Below are 25,267 nucleotides of genomic sequence, written 5' to 3'. Positions count from 1 at the left end.
AAGCTGTAAATGAGGGGCTGTGCCCTCCTGAAATGAGAGGCTCTTGTGGGCTTGATGGAGTAAGCAGTCACATTGATGACATCCATGCGCAAGAAGAGTCTTGAGAGTCCCTTGGACTGCAAGAAAATCAAACCAGTCAATCCTAAAGGAAATCAACCCTGAATATTCATTGGAAGGACTGATGCTGAAGCTGAAGCTCCAGTACTTTGGCCTCCTGATGCAAACTACTGACTCATTGGAAAACTTCCTGATTCTGGGAAAGATTGGAGGCAGCAGAAGAAGCCGGTGACAGAGGATGTGTTAGTTGGATGGCATCACTGACTGAATGGACATAAGTTTGAGCAAACTCCAGGAGATAGTGAAGGACAGGGAAGCCTGGTGTGCTGCAGTCCAGGGGGTCACAAAGAGCTGGACAGGACTGAGCAACTGAAAAACAACAGCATGTGTCAAGTACTTGCATGAGGTCTCTAGGACATGAGGGTGGCCTCCAGCCAGAACAATCAGGTGCCCTCGGTCAATCGGCCACAAGGAAATGTGCTCTGTTAACAACCTGAAAGCAGATTATTTCCCATTTGAGCCTCCAGATGAAAATTCAGCCTCATTTACCTCTCCTTTGTATCCCTGTGAGGTTCTAAACAGAGGGCCCCACTAAGCTATGGCCAGGTTCACAACCCATCAAAACTGTAACATCACAAATGGTTTCTTTTAAGCTACTAAATTTTTGGCAATTCTTTGTATAGCATAGAACACACGTAGCTTCAACACTAGCAACAAATAGGAGGCTTTGTTCTTGAACAATTCATTTCTATCTGGTTTGTTATATTCTCTCCAGTTTGTTGTCCCTAGTGTGGCTGAAGTGTTCATTTCAAAATGCAAATGTCTCATCTTCTTTGCTGAACACTCAGTAATGATTTCCATTGTTTTCTGGAAAAAGCAGAATCCTTCCTATTGCCCTGCACGATCTATTCTTACCATAGTCTGTGTTCCCTTTGCTGTGCTCTGGGCATCCTGAGGGTTTTAGCTTCTCAGATGCTCTTTGTTCCCTCATGCCACAGGGCTTTTAGACTTTCTCTTCTCTCTGTTCTTAAACTATTGCTTCTCTATTGCCGTTTTAAAAGATGTTTTCAGGAAATATTTTTCTGCCACATTCCAAAGAATTCTGCTGTTTCATTTCCATTTCAGAGGCTGAAACATAAGCACAACCTTAATGAACATTTGCTTTTCTGGCTGAAGAACTAGCTTATTCTACAGGAAAGCATAATGCTTGCTTCTCTATTATGCTTTTCAAGAAGGTGATGAAGCAAATAGTGCTTATGGATATAGATGAGTTGTTTTGTTAAACCCTGAAAGATAACCTGAGACCAAAATCCAGTTGCAAAGGTGTATAAACATTTCACTAAAAATGAGCTCTAGAGATCTTCTGTACAACATTCTACCTAGTTAATAACGATGTATTATACACTTAAGAATTTGTTAAAAGGGTAGATCTTATATAAGTGTTCTTACAAAATAAAATATAGTCACAGTACTATAAAATATGGAAGTCAAGGTGAAGAAAACATATGGTGATCATAAGTAAGGTTCTTATGCCCTTCAATGTCAATCTTAGTAACAAGTCTTCTGCTGGGATTCTGCATGTCTGCTAATGCAGAATATCTGGGAGGTACTGGGCAGGACTTGCCATGTCTGAGTTACAAAACATCTCATTTTGCAACATTACAACAAATGTCAGTGTCCTGCAAGGATGCCTAAGGCTCCTTCGTGACTGCAGATGTTTTCACTGAGTACCAGGCATGAACACAGCCTCAGCTTACACTTTCCCACATCCCTTGTTTTACTTTTTCTCAAGCGAAGAAAAGAGAAAGTACTAGAGGCAAAACTGAAGCATTTTTTTTATCATAGTTGACATAACATGTCCATCCCTACCTTGAGAAATAAAGAAATAATCCATTGGACATTGTTGGTTAATTTGCTAAGGATAATTTCTCTCTCCAAGGATCACCTATTGCAACAGAAAGCAAACTGAGCAAAATTATCCCACTCATTTCCATGGACTCAGAAATTGCTTTACTGTTTGATACACTTCACTGCATAACATCTCTGACTGGTCTTACCTTAGTTCTGACTAGAACAAAATTTAATGTTGATTTGAAGATATGCCAAGAATCATACAACAGGAACTATTGTGCTGTATTCAGAAATCTGTTCACTAATTCATTTGTTTGAAGATAAGTGATCTTTATTCTGACTGAAGCCAACTTTTATCATTTGCAAAATTCAGGCCTTAATCTTTCGCTGTATGCTGGTGCTGTGAAAGCTTTAGGCACTCAGTTGCGTCTGACTCTTCGCAACCCCATGGATTGTAGCCTGCCAGGCTCCTTTCCATGGAATTCTCCAGGCAAAAATACTCCAGGAGTGGGCAGCCACTCCTTCTCCAGGGGATCTTCCTAACCCAGGTCTCCTGCATTGCAGGCAGATTCTTTACCACCTGAGCCACCAAGGAAGCAGCGTTTTGCTTACCAAGTGCAAATAGTGTGTGCCAAATAAGTCTCATGCATATATCACAACCCTTACCATCCCCCACCATTCTCCGTGACAAACATCGCTGATTGATCTTGATAATCACTGATCTTCAGTTTCCCATTGAACCCTGGTTTCAGACTCCATCTCAACATATTACAGCAAGTGTCTTTCAGCCAGTTTTCCTTCTCCCATTAAGTGGAAAATGAGACCGGCTTATGTATACATAAAATGTAAGCCAGTGTTTTTCAAATTGTATCATTTCTTTATTGCAGGATTAGTCTTCAATACTTGGATGTCTAATATGCTCTTCTAAAAGAGACTAAAATACAGAGCACTTTCCCACCTCACTGGATCCCAGAAACCCTTTTTAATTGAATATTCATGAGTTCCTTATAACACAGTTTGGAAAATATGGTACTGTACCACTGGTGGATTTTCTACTTGAGGCTGCTGATGGTTATGGGTAATCCAGATGGTCAGTCAACATTTTTTTAATCATTGGTTTTCTAAATAATGATATGGATTTGAGTCATATGCTATATCCCTGTGCCCAAGAGCCAGTCAGACAAGTTAGCCTAGTGTATCACACTGTATTCACATTTCAAAGAGGATTATCTTTTGCCAACTATCTTCACTGAGCATTCATTTGGAACCAAAAATGTACTAAGCATCTACATCTCATTTAAGAAGAGTGATGATATATCTCAGCTTATGCTGAAGGTAGTCCAAGTTTATGCCTGCTTTTTTAAAAATCATAATCATTAGCAATACTTCATTTTACCATTAAAAGTATCTTCTTTGGATGATAAATTTTTATTTTTTACTTTTAATTCTCAAACCACCTGTGCTGATGTTGGTATCGATAACCCCACTTTACTAATGATTAAATAGGGCCCTGAAACTGAAAAACTGGCATTGTTTAGATAGCTGGGATATAGCTGAGGCTATATTCAAACTAGATCAGTCCTAAAGCTCACACTTTTGAATGCATGTAAGTACAGGAAGTCATTTAATACCTGTGAAATTATGTAAGAATCTACATTTTGAAGATGAGAATATTGAGGAAATCATATGCTGTAATTTATAAATTTGAGGCCTGTTTATTTATTGGCCCTACTGTGCAGCTTGTGAGATCTCCAGGATCTCCATGACCAGGGATTGAACCCGTGCTCTGAGCAGTGGAAGTGGGGAGTCCTAACAATTGGACCACCAAAGTTTCAAGTCTATTGTATTTAGAATCTTGCTTGTGCTGTCTTTTGTGTGGCGGTCCTTGCCTTAAATGTCAGCCCCACAAAACAAGGCAGGCCAACAAGTATGGTTGGCAGATGCGGTTACAGAAAGACGGCAAGTGGGGTCTCATACCAGACCTGTGTTAATTGGCTGAGAGCTACTAGGTCACGTTCAGGAGCAGACCACTTTCCTAAATATTTACCAATTTAGAAAAGCAATATGTTTTTCTATGCATAAAAATTCAGGGAAGTCCAAGTTATTAAAATCAGACCTCCTGAGCATTATAAGAAGGAACTCAGGTAAGCAAATACTTAAGAGCATGAATAGGATATAATCGTGACTCCAGTTACAAGGTCATTTTCATTAGAACAGTACTGAGAACAGTCTTATTTTCTAAAAACTGGAGTCTCCACTGGTAGAATAATCTGATTTATGAAAATGTATTAGAGTCATCCATTTTTTTGAGTTTTTAATGGTCCATTTAAATTAAGCCATATGTACTTAAAAATAGAAACATTGATTTATACTATCATGGGGGTTCCACTTCCAGAAAATTCCATATAAAATTAACTGTTTTTACTTTTAACAACATTCTTTTTAAGTGTTATTCCCATTTTACTTTATAGTGTAGATCAGAGTTTCCCAGTCTCGCACTGTTGATATTCTGGATGAGATAATTCTTTGTCTTGTGGATTATAGCATATTTATTAGGGTTCATTGTCTCAACACTCGAGATGCCAAGAGCACCTTCTCCACAGTCGCAGCAATGAAAATGTCTCCAGATATTGCCAAATGCCCCAGGTGAGAAGCCCTTGTCTAGATGATGCTTTTTTAAACTAGAAAACTAAGTAGAAAAAAGTGAATATTAAATGTAAAATTCTTATGATAACATTCAATTCCAATCCAAATTTCTCTAGAAGTTGGAGTCGAATAAATTTAAAAACTTGAGGAAGGGGCTAGTTCTTGTGTATGTTAAGAGCAACGGCTTAGGAATGAATCCACACTGAGGAAGGGATGATGGGAAAGCTAGGGTATATTACCTATTGGTTTCTCAGGGTTCCAGAAATGGCACAAAATCATCAGATTTCCCATGCAGATCTTCCCTTCCTGGTAGTGACTGGGGCTCTTAAACAAATGCCTGAAATCGCCAAGGAAAGTTCATACCTTCCTAGTCTACTAGTCCAGATCTCTTCTACCACTAAAAAAGGCTTCTGTAACGTGGCTCAGATTTGATGGAGAGTATTCTGTATGTTAGGGATAAAGCCCAGAAATTAAAAATATAGCCCCTGGAACTTCCCTGGTGATCCAGTGGTTAAGAATCCACCTTCCAAAGCAGGGGATGTGGGTTAGATTCCTGGGTAAGGAACTAATATCACATATGCTTCAGGGCTACTAAGGCCGCGTGTCACAACCAGGGAAAACCATGTGCCAGTGAAGAGCCTGTGCAGCCAAAAAGAAAAAAAGAAGCCTCCTTCTGGACATATTCAGTTGGGATCATTCCTAAATTTGGATTACCCTTCCTCTGCTTTGGCATTTTTCCACTTTTCATCTCTTCCTTCCATACAACAGGCATGTTGTGAACTCCTTTCTGATCCCCTGATTCTAAACTCTCTTCTGCCCTCTGTGCTGAGTTGCTCAGCTGTGTGCAACTTTGCGATCCCATGGACTGCAGCCCACCAGGCTCCTCTGTCCATAGAATTTTCCAGGCAGGAATACTGGAGTTGTGGCCACTTCCTCCTCCAGGGGATCTTCCCAACCTAGGGATCAAAGCCGAGTCTCTTGTGTCTTCTGCATTGGTAGGTGGATTCTTTACCATGAATGCCACTTGGGAAACCCCAGTAGGTCAAGCAGGGGAGGAGCCATGGCTTACGAGGCATAGTGGGGACCTCAGTTATTTTTAGGTTTCTTTTTCTCCCTTTCTTCGTGATGACAAAGTCAAAAAACGTCAAGGGCCAGAACTCTAGGGAAGAGATGATTAAAGGTATTTTTCCTATCGTTTTATTCTAAATTAGCCCAGTTCAGAAGGCAGACTTACAGGTCCTGACTTTAGATTTCTTTCTATGTTAAAGGACTGAATAACATTCATGCTTTAACTCCCACTTCCACCCTTAATAGAGTCTCAGGTAAGAAATGATCTAATCCGTCTGTAATTAGAAGAGCTGCCATTTTACCTGTTACTGGATTTCACATTTTCAATAAGAATAAAGTTGACAGTAGAACTGTACACAGTAGTCACAGGCCTGTATGGAAATTCTCTCTTTAGAGTTACATAGCATGTTAGAACTCAGTTGTGTCCAACTTTTTGTGATCCCATGGACTGTAGCCCACCAGGCTCCTCTGTCCATGGAATTTCCCAGGCAAGAATACTGGAGTGGGTTGCCATTTCCTCCTCCAGGGGATCTCTCCAATCCAGGGATTGAGCCTGTGTCTCCAGCATTGCAGGAGGATTTTTCACCTGCTGAGCTATCGGGGAAGCCCAATAGAGATAATAGACACACTTAAATTTTACAGATTTAGAAAATTACAGAAAAGTAGTCAATTTTCCTATTGCTTTTCCTGAATCTTTGGGTGGGACAGTCCACAGAAATGAAAATGAAAGTCACTCAGTTGTGTCCAGCTCACTGTGAACACATGGACTGCAGCCTGCCAGGCTCCTCTGTCCATGGAATTCTCCAGGCCAGAATACTGGAGTGGATAGCCGTTCTCTTCTCCAGGGGATCTTCCCAACCTATGGATAGAACCCAGGTCTCCTGCATTGCAGGCGGATTCTTTACCACCTGAGGCACCAAATGGGAGCATTCCATTTCTTGAAAACTTAAATGTGAAACCATGGACCGAATTTCCAAATGTCATAATCAAAAATCATCTTCTATTAGGGACTGATCAAACAACTATATTATTTTTTAAAACTTGAGTTTGAGAGTGTTAATGGTTATGAGAAACTTACGGGTAGTGTTTTGCAGAATCACTTTATTGCTATTTTTTTAAATCCTAAATTGTTTATTGAATTTCATTTTTTTCCCCTTATAAATCACATTAGGAATGGTGGTTACATGTATTTAAATTTTCCATTATTGTATGTATTAAGTATATATAGTATGAGTGTATTTTTAAATTAATTAATTTATTTTAATTGGAAGCTAATTATTTTACAATATTGGATATTCCTATCACTCACTGTTTAGAAGCTAGAAAAAAATAATTTGTGTGTTTATGAACCCTACTCAGTGAAATTATTAAAAAAAACTTGGTGGACTTCTCTCTGTAAATTAGTAAGCAAAAGACTTCAGAGGTTAATTTCATACATTTGTTTTGAAAAGTCAGACAACAGCTTTAAACATTCATTTTATTTGTAGCAACCGTGGGCAGAAATCATAGAATGGTAAAACTGCATTCTATTTTAAGCTCATAAATTGCTTCTAAGAATTTGGTTGATGAAATTGTAGGCCTTTTAATAGACAATATAGGTTGTGAAAATGTATATTAATTTGAGATATAGAAAGTTAAAAAAATAGTATTCTCAAGGTTATATGCAAACAGGCTCTGAAAAATGGAAGGTTGCTGTAAGCATGATCTGATAATAACAATTAGAGTTTTGAACATGAGAAATTCAGAAAATAGATTATACATTGGAAAAGCCAATATGTATAAAACAAATTTGTATTTTTTTATGTTTATTCTCAGTGTAGGAGGAGTAAACTATAAGGTTAGCCCCTTAAATAGGCCCAATAACTTTGCTACAGAGCATTTAACTTCTGTGCTCTTGTTTTTAATTTTAAAAATGGGAAATACCTGCTTCACAGGCAAAGTGCCTGGTAAAATGCAAGAATTTTCAAAGAATGCAACTGCTGTATAGCATTCAAACTTAATCTTGATATACTCATTTGAAGCAGGCACAATGCCAATAAATTGTGGCAATAACATTCTGAAATTCAAAACTTGCTTCTGTTTTCATAGCATAGATTTGTCCTAAGACAGCAGGCAATCCAAATGCAAGCTTGCTTAACCAGAAAGTGTCTGCAGATTCTTGAGTTTCATTATAATAACCTGAAAATAAGATCGCAGGAAATGTATTAGTGAATAATGGATCATCAACTGAAATTGATTAGCTAGCATAAAATCACCCCTACACATAAATCTTTCTAAGGAACAATCACCTTTAGCTTGAAAAATACATATGTTTATCCTTTCAGGAGAAGACAATGAAATATTTAAGGTATTCCATTTGTTAGACAAATGATCTTTCAAGTTCCTATTAAGCCTGCTTTAGGTTTTCTAAAAAATATGGTTGATATATAGCTGATATTTTACCATCTTTAGTGATCTTTCCTGCAACAGAAACCAAAATCTTTTTCCACCTGGGGTCGAGCAGGAAGCTAAGGAAAAAATACACAGAGTTAGCATTTCTCCATTTTAAGGCTGAACAAAGAAACAAGACAAAGTCATAGCTGCCTTTTGCAGTCACAGGAGAACAGCTTTGTAGAGGCAACTGGCAAGACAGCCCCCATCTTAAAAGGAAAGAATCACTGTCAAGTTCAACCATGTCAATGCCCTTGAGTTCAAATTTTATTTCCTTTTTGAGGGAGAATAAGTGTTGGGAATGTATATTATTTTCCTCTTACCTAAAAGCTTGCTCTTAAAATAGTCCTTCAGATCGTGTAGAAGGAACCTTGCTTGACAAAGACATTTTCCTAAAGCTAGATGGTACCTCACAATTCTGCGACAGTCAAATGGGTCTCATGAGTCTATGCGCTACAGACCCGTTAGGTCTACAGCTCACCGGTGGGCCACAGAATGGTCCAGAAATGCAAATACTTCAAGCAGTTCTTAAGAGTGAATGACTTTTATGTTTATGTATTTAACATAACATAACTTTTATGTTATGATGCATTGAAGGATGGGAGAACTTAAGGGTTATCAAAATTTGGTAAACAAAAACTAGTTTGTTATGGGCCCTAATTCAGGATTTTAGCAAGAAATCCAGCTGCCACACGTTCTTGGGTAATAGTGCAAATTTCCTACATCACATATGTAGACAGTTGGAATAGTACAATTTTTTATGAAGAAAAGTGTGTGGTCAGGACATCAAGGATATTGTCTTGAACTGGTCTTGGCTTTTCCATTTGCATCCTCTTTCTTTATGGTTATTTTTAGCTTCTCATCAGCAATTTACTTTCAGTTAACACTACAATGTGAAGCAACACATATTTATATGAACAATATTTTCACATTATATTTTTTCCTAAAACTAGATTTCAAGGATTATATAAACTGTGGTTCAAATGGACTCATCATATTCCTTTTGCTAAAGAAGATGTGTTTATAACTCCTCTACAATTTATTTGGTCTGTATATGTTTGTGCACATGTTAGCTTCAGTGCCTTTCTCTTTAAGTTCTTTCTTTGCTTTTTTCCAAAGAGTTATGTTTTTAAAATTACTGCTCGTGTATTTTGCACACAAATGCTTATGTAACCTATTTAGTTCATATCTGTTGGAATGTTTCAAAGCATAGTCAGAATGGAAGGCTTTCATGTTCTTTCTCAACAAATAAGTTCTTTGTTTGTATTTTATAAAAATGAAGATAAACACAACCCACCTTACTGCCAAAGGGTATGTTATGTAACATACTTTCACTGTGAGCACTTTCGTTACCTAGAAATACAAACTCTGTTACTAATTCTTTACTCATTCACAAATTAATAATTCCTTTATTCAGTATTTAAAAAATATACATGCAAAGAGTAGGAGATGGGTAAAGATAAAAAACACTAAAGAGATAAAATGTGCATGTTGAAAAGGCATCCTTGGCAATTATGTATTAATTTGTATTAATATGTATGCATTAATTTATCATACCCACATACTGAGGAGTTCATGAGCTCAGAAACTATCTAACACCATGAATAACAACCTCCACTTGATTTTTGCCTTCTTCTCTTGCCCACTTATCAGGTAACTGCAAAGCACACTTTTTTATAAGTTTGCTCCTACCACTGCACCGTGGCCCATGCCACTTCCTGCTTCTATCATGAGTTTCTGACTTTCCGTCCAGCCACACACTTCTGTTCTCCTGATTCTGCAATTCCCACAGTCAGTGCCGTGCTTCAGGCTGGAGGCAGAGCTCACAGCTCTTTAGACAACCCCCCAGCTGGCCTGCAGCTCCTCTCTGCCCTCCCCACTTTCTGCACACATTTCTCTCTCATTCCACTAACGTGAACCCTTCCAACTGTTAAGTTTTATTTGAAGTTCATTTGCTCTATCAACGTTTCCCACTTACCAAGTTAGCGCCATTTACATCAATCATCATCAGTCATTATAGCAATTCCCCATGATAGAATTCTTATCTATATTTTACGTATGAGGGAACTGAGGAGTAAAGAGTTTAAGTGACTTGTCAAAGGTCACAGCTAGTTAAGTTTGAAGAGCCAAGTCAGAGTTCAAAGTGCATGCTTCTTTTACCATATCACAATGCCTCTAGCATTGCTATTCTAGAATCAACTCACATTTATTTTGGATATCAAATTGTTTTACATATAAATATAAAATCTCTGTGAATTTTTATACTGACCAGCCTAATCACATTAGGTTTACATTAATATAAAAGTTGGTTTGTTCTGGGCTTTGTTTTAGTTCTAAATTCTTCAATAAACACCACTTACCATTTGGATGGTGCACAATGGTGAGCTTATCTACAAGACAAAAAGAAAAAGCACATTCTACTGAGTTTTGCTCCATATTTATTTTAGGGTCATATCTTCTTATCATTTGACTACTTCTTGTCTTGAGATGACTATGAAGTTTCACAGTCAGATTTAAAAAAATACCTCGGGCCACTAAGTGTGGAACTATGTCTTTTATTACTTTTATCACTAAGTGTGAAACTATGTCTTTTTTTCCTTCTGATGTTTGTCCCACATTATCACGATTTTAGATATATTTGATGCTTAATAATAGCTTCCTACTCAGCCTTGATATTCTTTTAGCCTGAGCTATTCAAGTATTTTTAAAAAATAACCTTATTCAGAAATAATTACATACAGTACAGTTCATACACCTTGTATGGCATTCTTTAGCATTTCTTACATTGCAATTTTCCTGTCTATGAATTCTCTGATTTCAATTATCTGAAAATGTCTCAATTTCAACAAATTTTTTAAGGTTATTCTTCCTGGATATACAATTCTAAGTGGTCATTTGTTTTTATTTTAGCACTTTCAAAGATATTATTGCACCGTCTTTAGTCCTCCACGTTTCTGACAAGAAATTAGTGAATATGGAATACATTTATGCTTTTCTCTTGATATATGTCTTTTTCTCTGGCTGCTATCAAGAATTTACCTTGACTTGAAGTAGCTTGACTACAAGTGCTCAAATATAGTTTGGCTTAACAGGCTAACTGGAGTTTTTTTTTAAGTTCTTGGAACAGTATGGAGGTAATTTACATTCAATTTGGAAAATATCTGACCATTATTTATTTTAAAATGTTTTGCCCAAACTCACTAGTTTTTCCTCTGGGCCCCTGATTACGTGCATGCTGGACTGTGTTATGTCCTGCGTGTCTCTGAGGCTCCATTCATTTCTAAGTTTTTTTATCTCCTTTTTCATCATATTGGATAATTTCTATTGATCTGTCTTTAAGTTGATTAACTCTAACTTTTGCTATATTCAATCTGCTGATAAGTTCTTCTGATAAATTTTTCATTTCTTTTATTGTAATTTTAATTTCTATAAATTTCCATCTGGTTCTTCTATATAGTTTCAATTATCCTGTTTAAATTTCATATTTATTCACTCTTTAAAACCATATTTTTCATTAATTTTGTTAAGGTCAACAATAGGACTATCTCAGGTTCAGTTTTTATTGATGCTTTCTTTTTTCTTTTCTGAGAATCACATTTTCTTTTTATTTGTACCTCATTAAAAAAAAAAAAACCCTGAATACTGGATTTTAAAGATAATCTGTAGCATATTCTGGATTCTATATTCATATTCATATTCTATATTCCTTTGATGAATATAGGTTCTTGTTTTACCAGGCAGTTTGATTACTGTCATGAACCTGTGGTAGGCTTGGTTTCCTGCTTTTTTTCAGTGTCAACCTATACAAAGCTCAAGATGTTTGCTAAGACTCTTAGTAGAACTTCCCTGATGACTCAGCAGTAAAAAAAATCTGCCTGCAATGCAGGAGATGTGGATTCGATTCCTGGGTTGGGAAGATCCCCTAGGGAAGGAAATGGCAACTCACTCCAGTATTCTTGCTAACAACAGCAGGACTAAGCCTACAAATTCCATTTTCCACCAGGCTCTTGTAGGGGTTTGGTTCTAGGCTTTGCTGGGGCAAGTCTAGAGTAGGTCTTACTCTAAGTCATGGTCCTTACTCTTTACATCTCTTGGGTGTCACAGCAGGACGCCAGGCATTTTAACAAAGTGTTAAGAGACCTTTCCTCTCTGGCAGGGCAGAACTCAAAGAAACATCCCCAGTTTGGCTTTTCCCTGGCTTTGCCCAACCTTCAATGTCTCTGTTCTGCCTTCACAGCACTAAAAGCTGCTATCTTACATGCTTTGACTGGTCTTGTCTGCACATGTCCAGCTCATCTCTCAGCCAGACTTGTGGAGTCCCTCCCTCCCTCTGAGGCTACCTCTCTTGGTGGCTACCTCTTCTTCAGCGACTCATCACACACATTCCAGCAGCTCTGGCTGCCCTGAACTCTTATCTTTGCCACCTCAGTTTGACTGCTTTGCACAGACTGTAGTCAGAAAACCATCTTGTGGGTAATGGTGAGAGACATCGCATATATTTTGTTTTTCTCTGGGATTACAGTCTTAGTCTGCCTATCATTTACTCCCTGAAATCAGTTGCTTCATATTTTTTTGCCTATTATTTGTATCCTTACAGTGGGAGGGTTTGTCTGGTACTGCTTATTCCATTTTAGCTGAAAGAAGAACTAATTTTGATTCCTAATTAAGACACCAACGATTAAGAGTGTTAACTTTGGATTCCGATAGACATAGACTATTATCTCTAATCTGTGTGTTTAGAGGCTTCTTAGTTTCTCAGATTCTCAGTTTCCTTATTATAAATTGGGACTAATGCCTATCTCAAAGGGTTTTTAATGGGATGATTTTGTGCATAGTAGATAAGACAATAAACATTAGCTACTGCTACTATATAATGTTCCTTAGTGAAATTATTTATATATTTTATAATTTTATACATTAAAAAATTTTTACTCTTATTCCACATTAGAATGTAGGTTTGTAGAACTCAGTTGTTTGTAAATTAGTTTTGTGTTTAAGACCTTAAATATTTTAGAAAGCATATTTATGTTTTAGAAAACATTTCTAAGAGAGCTTAAAGAATTCTCTATGAAGAAATGGATAACAATCCAATAATATAAAAATAAAATGAATTTTAGCATAGTGCATTTCAGCATGAAGTACTATCTAAAAGTTATGCAGTATTATTGAGAATTGAAGAGAGGCTTTCAAACCTTACTGGTAGTTGTCAGTTTTTAATTATCTGTGCAGGGGTAGGGACTTGGGGATAGGGTGGTCAGAGAATGACAACATAATTTATTTTCAATTTTGGAATGCGTTGTTTATCTTTGGAGAAGATTTACCATCTTAATAATGTCTGGTTTGTGTTAACATTAAAATGAGTGTTTTTTCCCCCTGGGAGCAACTGCTAATTATTAGCAAGGGGAATCTGTGTTGAGAAGAAGCATGCTAGCTTCAGGGGAAGGCAACGTGAGATTTATAATTTAAAATGATCCACATGTGGACAACTGTGAGAATTGACTATATTGAGAATATTCTACCTTATTAAAAAAAAGTGTGACTCTTTAACAATTTAATACCCTGTATTGAGACTTATACACACACACACAAAACTAAAGCAGAATTATCTTATTTGCAACTTATATGGAAATCAAAGGAAAGGAAGTAACTAGCATTTACATTATGGGCCAGATAAGGTGAAAAGTATTTTATGTGTTAACTTGTACAACCACTTCCAGGTATATGTCTGATTATTCTTGTTTTGCAGACAAGGACCCTGAGTACCAAGGAGTAAGACACTCTCCAATTTAAGCAGCTGGGAAGTGACTGGATATAAATTTGAACTCAGGCCTGTTTTATTTCACCATTCTTGTTGTTTCCACTTCATTATTATTTTTGAAGAGCAGACAAATTTTACTTACTGTAGACATTTTCTTCTTCTGGCCTTTTCCCAACAATGCAATCTCGTAGTTGGCGTAGTTTTTCCTTAATGAGGAGACAACCAGGAAGGAGAAGTCAAGGTTCACGAATTTGTCATGAATTGAGATGGAAACTTTAACTTCTATGGCCAGTAAGACCACTACAACTTAGTGCCAACGTGGTGCTTGCAGTGTTCCAGCCACCATTCTTGCTACGTCACAGCATTGTTTTACTTAATCCTCACAACTTCACGAGGTGGATGAAAAATATCATCATCTCCTTTTACCAATATGGAAGCTGAGTTACAGAAGATTAAGTAACTTTCCTAAATCACACAGAGGTTGTACAGTCAGGGTGGGAACCCAGAGCCCAATTCTTCTGGGAGCTTCTTTGCCAAACGAACACCTGGGGCATCTACACTGGCTATCGGTGCCTCAAAGCAGGAGGCCAGCATAACAATGGTTAGCTGCTGCCTGAGCCCATCTCCAGCCTCTGCAGGGTACATGCTTTCCTAACAGTTCCTTCTAAGAACCAGGGACGCAGGAGCAAGTGATACATAACTGGATTTTCATTTTTAACTCATTTGTGATCTTTCTTTGCTTTCCAAATGTTCTATACTGAACATCTATACCTTTTTCACTCAAAGGTAAAACAAGCTAATGCTCAATACATCTGCTTTTATTTATTTTTTAAAAAATATGGAATGCTTCATGAATTTGCATGTCATCTTGCACAGGGGCCATACTAATCTTCTCTGTATTGTTCTAATTTTAGTGTATGTCCCGCCAAAGGGAGCACCAATAAATGTACTTTTAGAAGAGAATTTAAGAGTAGCACTTTTCTTAAGGGCTGCCCTGCAAACCTAGAAACAACTTTTCCTAAAATAGAGTTGTGTTCATTGCCTTAAAGATCCTCTCCTATGAGTGGAGCAAATATTCTTCTTTAAGGACTCAGTGATTGTGAGCAGGAGAGAGGGGAGCTAAAGGCAAGGTTTTTTTCAATCATCTCACCTTCAACTCCAGGGATTCTATTGGGGTCTTCATTATTCTAGAAACTCTTCTACTACTAACTCTATGCTTGTGCCATTTTCCTTCTTATTTTCCTGGGATAATACCTCTCTGTCAATAAGAATATAATTTCACAGCCGCCTCATAGATTCATCTTCGGGATTAAAATTAATATTTTTTGTAAACTACAAGAGTAAGATTGAAAAGTATATGGGCAGTGTGTATTGGAAAATAGGGAGAACATTCATTTTTTGATGTTCTGACTTTTGGCCCCAATGGCTCAGTGGGCAAAGAATCTGCCTGCAATTCAGGAGACAGGGGTTCGATCCCTGGATCTGGAAGATCCCCTGGAGGAAGAAATGGCAACCCACTCCAGTATTCTTGCCTGGAGAATTCCACAGACAGAGGAGCCTGGTGGACTACAGTCCATAGGGTTGCAAAGAGTCAGACATGACTGAGTGACTAAGCAGACACGACTCTTGGTCAGGTCCTTAAGTTAAGGGCTGATTGAAAAAACACAGGGAGAAATCTCTCTCACATTCATATTGGCAATGATACTTTGGATATGACTGAAAAAGCACAAGCAACAAAAGCAAAAATAAACAACTGGGACTGCATCAGACTAAAAAGCTTTTGCATAACAAAAGGGACAACCACAAAATGAAGTCACCCTGTGGACTGAGGGAAAATATTTGCAAATCATATATATGATAAGGAGTTGATATTTGAAATAGATAAAGAACTCACAGAACTTAATGGCAAAAATGTCCCAAATAATCTGATTAAAAAATGGTCAGAAGAACTGAACAGACATTTCTCAAAGAAGACATAAAAATGGCCAACAGATAAATGAAAAAATTCTCAACATCACTAATCTTCAGGGAAATGCAAATCAAACCCACAATAGGATTTTACCTCAGAACTGTTAGAATGATTATCATCAAAGGACAACAGGTAAGAGATGAGGTTATGGAGAAGAAAGAAGCCTTGTGCAGAGTTGGTGGAAATGTGAATCGGTGTAGCCATTATGGAAATCATTATGGAGCTTCCTCAAAACATTAAAAATAGTACCACCACATGATTCAGCATTCCTATTTCTGGGTATTTATCCAAAGGAAATGAAATCATGATCTCAACGAAACAGCTGCACTTCCACGTTTGTTGCATTAGCCAAGATATGGAAACCACCTAAGTGTCTAGGAGTGGATAAAGAACATGTGATATATATGTCTGTATATATATATATACACATGATGTAATACTATTCACCCATGAGAAAGAAGGAAATCCTACCATTTTTGGCAACATGGATAGACTCTGAGCGCATTATGCCAAGTGAAATAAGTCAGATAGGCAAAGACAAATACTGTGTGATCATACTTATATGTGAACTCTTAAAAAAGCCAATTCATAGAAGCAGAATTGAATGGTGGTTATTGGGGACTGAGGAGTGGAAGAAATTCAGAGATGCTGATGTTGGTCAAAGGGTAGAAACTTCCAGTTACAAGATGAAAAAGTTCTGGGAATCCAATGTACAGCAAGATGACTATTTAACAGTACTGTATTACATATATATTATATATAGAAATTTGAAAGTCGCTAAAAGAGTTAATATTGTATGTTCTTGTCACACAAAAATGTTAATTTTGTGACATGATGGAGACGTTAGCTAATGCTATGGTGGTCATCATTTTGTGGTATGTAAAATCAATCCACTGTAAACTTTACATTTAGACAATGTTCTAAGTCAGTTATATCAGGAAGGTTGGGAAGGAAAGGGAAAAGAATAAATCCTCGTACTCAGTCAGAGTCACAAACTTTGGGCTTTTATGGAAAGTAGTTTTAGGGTTTGTTCTTTCATCTACAGGTTACTTTTTGGTTTTGTTTTGCATAAGTGCTTACTGTATTCATTATTCCATTGTTCCTATGTATTAGATAAGCCACATCAGTCTTGAAGTAATTGAGTATTGTTGTGTTTAGTCCCTAAGTCATGTCTAACTCTTTGCAACTCCCTGGACTGTAGCACATTACGCTCTTCTATCCATGGGATTTCCCAGGCAAGAATACTTTCCCAGGCAAGGAGTGGGTTGCCATTTCCTTCTCCAGGGGATCCTTCTGACCCAGGGATTGAACCCAGTTCTCTTGCATTGGCAGGAGGATTCTTTACCACTGAGTCACATGGAAAGCCCCTTAGACCACCGTTAATTCTTTCTAAAACTATACTGAAAATAAATATACAAAAAAAGATCTTAATGATTCAGATAACCATGATGGTGTGATCACTTACCTAGAGCCAGACATCCTGGAATGTGAAGTCAAATAGGCCTTAGAAAGCATCACTATGAACAAAGCTAGTGGAGGTGATAGTATTCCAGCTGAGCTATTTAAAATCCTAAAAGATGACACTGTTAAAGTGCTACACTCAATATGCCAGCAAATCTGGAAAACTCAGCAGAGGCCACAGGACTGGAAAAGGTCAGTGTTCATTCCAATCCCAAAGAAAGGCAATGCCAAAGAATGTTCAGACTACTGCACAATTACACTCATTTCACATGCTAGTAAGGTCATGCTCAAAATCCTCCAAGCTATGCTTCAACAGTACATGAACCAGGAACTTCCAGATGTACAGGCTGGATTTAGAAAGGGCAGAGGAACCAGAGATCAAATTGCCAACATCCACTGGATCATAGAAAAATTAAGAGAGTTCCAGGAAAACATCTACTTCTGCTTTACAGACTAGGCTAAAGCCTTTAACTGTGTGAATCACAAAAAACTGTGGACAATTCTTAAAGCAATGGGAATACCAGACCACCTTCCCTACATCCTGAGAAATCTGTATGCAGGTCAAGAAGCGACAGTTAAAATCAAACATGAAACAACAGATTGGTTCAAAATTGGGAAAGGAGTACATCAAGGCTGTATACTGTCACCCTGTTTATTTAACTTATATGCAGAGTACATCATATGAAATGCCAGGCTGGATGAAGTCCAAGCTGGAATCAAGATTGCCAGGAGAAATATCAGTAACCTCAGATATGCAGATGACACCACCCTTATGGCAGAAAGCGAAGAGGAACTAAAAAGCCTCTTGATGAAGGTGAAAGAGGGGAGTGAAAAAGCTGGTTTAAGACTGAACATTCAAAAAACTAAGATCATGGCATCTGGTCCCATCACTTCATGGCATATAGATAGGGAAACGATGGAAACAGTGAAAGCTTTATTTTCTTTGGCTCCAAAATCACTGAGGATGGTGATGGCTGCCATGAAATTAAAAAACACTTGATCCTTGGATGAAAAGCTGTGACAAACCTAGATAGTGTATTAATAAGCAGAACATTACTTTGCAGACAAAGGCCCAGATAGTCAAAGCTATGATTTTTCTAGTAGTCTTATATGGATGTGAGAGCTGGGCCTTAAAAGAGGCTGAGCACCAAAGAATTGATGCTTTTGGACTGTGGTATTGGAGAAGACTCTTGAGAGTCCCTTGGATTGCAAGGAAGTCAAACCAGTCAATCCTAAAGGAAATCAACCCTAAATATTAATTGGAAGGACTGATGCTGAAGCTTAAGCTCCAATACTTTGGCCACCTGATGTAAAGAGTCGACTCATTGGAAAAGACCCTGATGCTGGGAAAGAAGGAGGAGAAGGGGACGACAGAGGATGAGATGGTTGGATGGCATCACCAACTCAATGAACATGAGTTTGAGCAAGCTCTAGGAGATGGTGAAGGACAAGGAAGCCTGGCATGCTGCAGTCCATGAGGTCGCAAAGAATTGGACACAACTGAGTGACTGAACAACAATAACAACTGAATATAAATACACAAATAAAATATAAACAACTGAGGGTTTGATAAAGCAACTAGTGAAATCACTAACAAGAAGGTATTTAGATTGGATCATTTTAAATTGCAAACTTTATTACAGAAAGGTCTAAGGAGGATAAAGTACAATTGACTTATCTCAACCAAACTTATATAAACTTATTTTCTAGCATTGCCAGGAGAGTGATCTGCAGTTCGGTGCTTGGGCACACTTTACCCACTTCAGGATGAGCGATGCTTGATGGTAATGGCAAACAGTGTGGACTGGGAAGCAATGCTGTAGTTCTGACCATGAACGACCATCATTATAGAACTCCACAATTAGCATTCTTAACATTTGTTTGGCAAAACAACTGCCCTTGCTTCACACTGCAAAAGCTTGACCAGGTCCAGCCACCAAACCGCACCAAGAGCTATCCTGCAAGATGGGTGACTTCTAACAAGGTGTGTGACCATGCATGTATTGGGGAAGTCCCCTTACCTAAACAATCTCCTGTCTGTATGCCATATCACTTGAATCACTATTCTGATTCATTTCTCTGTTGTTTAAAAAATGTCTTCTTAAGCACTCTTTTAAAGGAAAAATGATCCCTTGGAAAAGGTAGCATATTGCTGCTAAGTCACTTCAGTCGTGTCTGACTCTGTGTGACCCTATAGATGGCAGCCCACCAGGCTCCCCCATCCCTGGGATTCTCCAGGCAAGAACACTGGAGTGGGTTGCCATTTCCTTCTCCAATGCATGAAAGTGAAAAGTGAAAGTGAAGTCGCTCAGTTGTGTCTGACTCTTAGCAACCCCATGGACTGCAGCCTACTAGGCTCCTCCATCCATGGGATTTTTCAGGCAAGAGTACTGGAGTGGGGTGCCATTGCCTTCTCCAGGTAGCATATTAGGCTATTAATAATTATTGATATTTGGGCCTAACGTAGCTAATGAAATGGCTGCCTGAGAACTGGCTGGGTACTGGGGCTTTATATGAGGAGAAGATAAAAAGTGGTGAAATATTTTGAGTGGTACGGCCTGTTGGATAGATAGAATACAGTCTTGAATGCCCTCACTGAGGACTGTCACAGGCTGTATATTATATTACATGTATAGTATATATTTTTTTCATTCTCCTCTTGGAACCACCTACTCCAGTCCCCTTTCAGGATGTAAATTATTTTTATAGAAGACAGGCTTATCTAAATTTAATACTCTTGGCATAATTTCCCTGTAAATCTTGACTGATCTATATGCAAATCATGATATATATTTATATATGTATATATTTATACATATGCAAATTCTGATACATATCTATTTATTTTTCCAAAGGTAAAGGGGAATATAAAACATTAAATTTATTCAGGATTGTTGTCTGATATGATTGTAATCATTTTCGTGTTCCCTTTAAGTCTGGTCTAAATAATACATTCTTCAGAATTCTAAGCATGTTAGTATAAAGATGCTTCACCTTAATTTCAGCAATGAGATTCATAAAACATTCACTCTACTAAGGACAGCCTTATACGTTGATTAGATATTAGCTATGATACACTTGGTCTTAGCACTGAGTTCATCAGTTGTTTGTAAACATGAAACCTGGATATTGCTAAACTTTTAATCGGTAATTTAAAGCCTCTTTTTGTGGTTAGTTAAAAATGAAAGAAAGAACAATTACCTGTATTTTTTGTTAAGACTAAATATTTACAAAGAGGCTAGGACTCTGCACGGGAGGGAATGTTCCACAGTAGAATGGGGTCTGTATTACCTGCTGAATTATCTCCAGGCCAGTCTTTCCCATCTGCCAGTGTTTAAACTTCTCCAGGGCTTCGTCCATAGAGAGTTTCCCATTCTTGACTTTCTCCTGCAGCAGGATGAGTTCCTCCTGCCCTGCAGCGAGGGAGTCCCTTATGGAGGAGAAGGTCTGACTCTCCATCCGACCTCTGTCTACAATATGAGAGAAGGGTGTTTTCATGAGAAGTGTTTTAATGACAACTAGAAAGAAAAAAAAAACACTTTAAAAAAATAAGCAGTTTGAGTTTCTCGTTCCAGCTAGTCTACAGGCAGTTACAGAACAAATCAGAACAAATTTTTTAATGCATTTCTAAAAATTGTCATGCCTCAGACCTAGAGTTACAGGTGAAAAGAACGTGTCTCATCACTGAAAACATAAAAGGATGAAGAGAGAAAGAGCAACAACAAAAGTTTTGCACTGCACTGGTTGTGGGCAGTGCCAATTTCATGTTCCTTTGGGAGAATTACTTTTAATTATGCTTCCCTGGTAGCTCAGCTGGTAAAGAGTCTGCCCTCAGTGCAGGAGACCCTGGTTTGATTCCTGGATCAGGAAGATCCCCTGGAGAAGGGAATGGCAACCTACTCCAGTATTCTTGCCTGGAGAATTCCATGAGCAGAGGGTCCTGGTGGGCTACAGTCCATGGGGTCGCAAAGAGCTGGACACGACTGGGTGACTAAGCACAGCACAGCTCACAGCACACATGTGCACAAAATACTTAGCATTGGGCTTGCCACATAGAAAGCTAAATAAAAGGTAATATTATTATTAGTAATAAATACTTATGGAATAAACATAATCTCTCCAGCTTTGAGAAAAGAGATCTCAACCAACATCCAAATGTCGCAAGAGGTTTAGGATCATTTGAAAATTTATTCCTGAAAGATTTTAAATAAATAATTTCTGGTTGTTTTGTAGTAGTGAACTGCTTCCTTTTCAAAAGTGTTTATTTTGAAGCATGCCATCTACTAGTTAAAGGAAATCAAACCTGAATATTCATTGGAAGGATTGGTGCTGAGGCTGAAGTTCTAATACTTTGAAGAGCCAACTCATTGGAAAAGCTCCTGATGCTGGGAAAGATTGAGAGCAGGAGAAGGGGATGACAGGGGATGAGATGGTTGGATGGCATCACTGACTCGATGGACATGAGCAAACTCCAGGAAATAGTGGAGGACAGGGGAGCTGTCCAACAGGTTGTAAATAGTCAGACAAGGCTAAGTGACTGAACCCAACGACAATAACAACAACAAATGTATTAGTTGTCTGGCACAATGAGAACAGTAGGTGGCCTGATGTTTCACATGTGGCTACAAATACCACATAGGACACCGGCCTGAGGCACACTGAGAGCAAACTGCAGACCACAGGTGAAGTCAGCATTCTATTTATTCCACATAGTGCTTCAAGCCATAAGTGAAGCGCATGCTTGTAGGGATGCTCTCCTCTCCTCATCTCTGTTACTCCCTCTAAGTCTTTGGATGACATCACCCTTGTATTCCCTGCCTGGCTGCAGAACTCATTTGAGTTTTGTACTTTCTCATTTACATATTTCTATTGTGTCCATACTTACTGCATAAGACACGGCAGCACACATCTTATGTGCTATCAAATCCAAATATGCCCAGAGTCTAGAAGGAGAGAAGAGGTAGTCCCACCAAGCTGCAGGCAGGTTGGTGGTGTGTAAGGTGGGTATGTCCCTGGACAAACTGCTCATTACTGGGAACTCGTTTTCAAGAAAGAAGTAGATCACTATACTACAAATAAAATAAATTAAAAAAATTATGAACTATTTATAGTAAAATAGATATTCTCTGAGATTATCACTCTAAGGAAGTAACAGTAATTCTGCTGAAACTATTAGGGCTGGTGAGAGTAACTTCCTGCTGCTGATTAAGGACTGGAACCTGTAACTTGGTGCTCTCTCTGTGTACACAGCTCTCCCCTGCTAATATACCTTGGTCTTTCATAAAAGAGAGTGGCAAATTAAAAAAAATAAATAAAGAAGTAGATCATTTAGATTGTATCCAGACCAGATCGATGAATATTTGGGAAACAGGGAGGGCATTATTTCAAATTCTATAGTATTAAAGATTCATTGATAGGGTGGGTTAGTCTAGAAATGAGAAGTTCAAGTACTCGATAGCAGTTTTAAGTATTTGATGGGAAGTTGAGCCGTGAGGCAGTCTTGGAATGGCCTCTCATGTCTCTGTCAGTTTTGAGATCCCAGCAGTGACTCTTGGAAAGGGGGCCACAGAGAGGGTTCCTTTCTGTAAAGATTCACAAGCACCTAAAACTGCTCCATGGCCAATCATTCTGATTCCCACAGGAGCTTTCTTGAGTTATCTTCTGTCTTCAGAAGTCCTATTTCCCCAGGACTAACGAGGTACCAACAGATTCCATACTGTAAAGTTTTTCCTTCAGGGATGGTGGAGCCTGCAATCTCAGGGGAACTGGAGAAGCAAAAGTCAGCTAGCAGCCAAAAGCACACATAAGAATTGAGCTCTTGCTTCTTATACCACTTGCTTTTTATAGGCCTCCACGCTCCAATTCAATTCGTGAGATGCCCTCTGCAGTAGAATTCTATGTGCCGTTCCTGCCAGAGTGCGGAGGTTTAGCTTCGTCATTTAACAGTTATGCCATTTAACTAGCACCTCGCTTCTGTCATCCCTTTGCCTAAGTGTGAATCCATTTTTATCTCAAAAACCCGTGCAGCTGGATTTTCTGCTTTTATAGAAGTTATCTCAAGCCAAGTCTTCCCAGAAAATGGTCCCAGCTTCAGTTTCGCTATACATGCGGGTTTAACTGAATCCAAAATATTGAATTCTTTTATTAACATTCATTTCAATTATCCTTTCATATTTCAAATGTTAGCTACTAAAATATAAGCAAGATGACTTTTTTTTGAGGAGGCAGGGTTCAGTTTTGCATGGTTGTGCAGACAGAACAAAAGAACACAATTTAGGAGTGACAAAATTCTAGACAGATTGAGTCCTGAAAGTGAGCTGTACAACTAGACTAATTTTACATACATCTGCTTCTTCCTCTTTTTTTTTCACACTAAAAATATTAAAAACAATTGTCATGATAAATGACTGTTAGGTATGACGAAGTTGCAAAGAAAAATGATTAGGTATTTTACCACCTTTCTTCCTAAGGGCAAACTAATCAAACCAAAACATGCAACCTATAATTTTTGATAGATTGCTTTATTGCATTTAGTTTATTGTTTTATGGGGATGTAAAGGTTTTTCCTTCCTCCTCAAATTTATATTTATTATTAGTTCATTTTCATAAGAGTTAGTATGAAATAATAACGTAACAGTATGAGTGTAACATAATTTTCATTGAAAAGCATTTGTCAGACTATTTGTACATATAGACAGACTCCTATTCTCTTACTGTTAAAGCTTCAAGACAAACTACAGTTTCTAAAGTTTTGTTCCTTTCAGATCAATTTATCTTTACAAGATTTTCCATCTGATCAAGTTTTGGTCAAATAAACATCAAGGAATTCATCTGATGGACATATAAACCTAGAGATTAGGTAAGAAAACAAATTAAACTTTTCATAAAAATTCTTTCTATTACCAAGGGACTGGCTAGAAGAACATTTTTTCCTGAAAAATTGAAAGCAAACAACTTGACTGGTCAATGCCAAAGAATTTAAAATGTGAAGTATTTACTTAATAAGTATTAGGTAGTCATTAAAATAATATCAATACTTTAAAAGACCACGTGCAACAAAGAGTGTGCTTATTATATAAGGACAAGTACAAAAGCAGGATGCAAAATTGTATATATGGTAAAGTGTTAACCATATCAATGTTGTACATATGTCAGTAAAAAAAAAGAACAAAAACTTCTAGCAATTAATCTAAACCATTCTTTCACAGTTAGGGGATTCATGCCAATGTAACACTAGATACTATAGCTTTGCATTGCATAAGTAGTAGACAACACACATGGGAAATGGTGATGCCCAGATCTCTTTTTTTTCTAAATGGTTACCTCATTTCAGCTCTTATTTATTTATCAGCTTTATAAATTTAAATGCATTATTCCAAACTGTTGTGTCTCTCCGCAAAGGAAAAAAAGTCCTTTCAAAATGACTGGGATTTCCTTAAATTTATAAATTATTTTAGGAACAATTTAGTCTATTTAATCTACACATGTGAGAAAATGGTATCCTGGCCCTATTTAGCAGGAACTTTTTGTTTTATAGTGAATATTTTTTTTTCTTTTATGATGTCTGCAAAGTAATATTGTTGCTATCGTTCAGTTGCTAAGTTGTGTCTAACTCTTTGTGACCCCATGGATTGCAGCAGGCCAGGCTCCCTGTCCTTCACTATCTCATAGAGTTTGTGCAAACTCATGTCCACCAAGTCAGTGATGATGGGATGATTCATAAAATATGAAAATTCTGTTTCACTTGAGTTTGAAATAACGCAGTGACAAAACTTGTCCTGGGTAATCTTTTGAGTTAAAAGTTATACAAACATTCCTTAGCTATTAGTTGTGTAGTATTTAAAAAATTCCATTCATCACTTTACATAATTTTTTTATTGAGTTGACTTTGTTCTAGTAATATACTCTATTATTTAGAGTAATTTTAGGTTCACAGTCAAATTGAGTAGAAGGATCAGAGATCGACACCTACCTCCAGTCCCACGTATGTGTAGCCTCTGCCATTATCAACATCACCCATCAGAGTG

At 37.7% G+C, this 25,267-nt stretch overlaps 1 protein-coding gene and 1 non-coding gene across 2 annotated transcripts in view; both read right to left on the bottom strand.

Annotated features, from left to right (window-relative positions):
* Positions 1 to 7,471: 7,471 nt before the first annotated feature.
* LOC129657390 (B-cell scaffold protein with ankyrin repeats-like) overlaps positions 7,472 to 25,267 on the bottom strand; it is a 54,711-nt gene continuing 36,915 nt past the window's right edge. The window contains exons 6-11 of the mRNA XM_055587564.1: positions 20,532 to 20,710; positions 13,953 to 14,016; positions 10,413 to 10,442; positions 9,350 to 9,405; positions 8,065 to 8,129; positions 7,472 to 7,800 (exon numbers count right to left, since the gene is read on the bottom strand). Of these exons, the coding sequence (XP_055443539.1) occupies positions 8,070 to 8,129; positions 9,350 to 9,405; positions 10,413 to 10,442; positions 13,953 to 14,016; positions 20,532 to 20,710 (389 nt within the window). The 3' untranslated portion in view covers positions 7,472 to 7,800; positions 8,065 to 8,069. The remainder of the gene's footprint in view (positions 7,801 to 8,064; positions 8,130 to 9,349; positions 9,406 to 10,412; positions 10,443 to 13,952; positions 14,017 to 20,531; positions 20,711 to 25,267) is intronic.
* On the bottom strand, positions 14,643 to 14,745 carry LOC129658243 (U6 spliceosomal RNA). Its single transcript, XR_008717336.1, has one exon. It is a non-coding gene; the product is annotated as a U6 spliceosomal RNA (small nuclear RNA).

The sequence above is a fragment of the Bubalus kerabau genome, chromosome 7 (assembly GCF_029407905.1).
Source record: "Bubalus kerabau isolate K-KA32 ecotype Philippines breed swamp buffalo chromosome 7, PCC_UOA_SB_1v2, whole genome shotgun sequence".
Taxonomy (NCBI): domain Eukaryota; kingdom Metazoa; phylum Chordata; class Mammalia; order Artiodactyla; family Bovidae; genus Bubalus; species Bubalus kerabau.
Note: the sequence above shows the minus strand (reverse complement) of the source record. Positions and strands in the feature narration are given on the sequence as shown.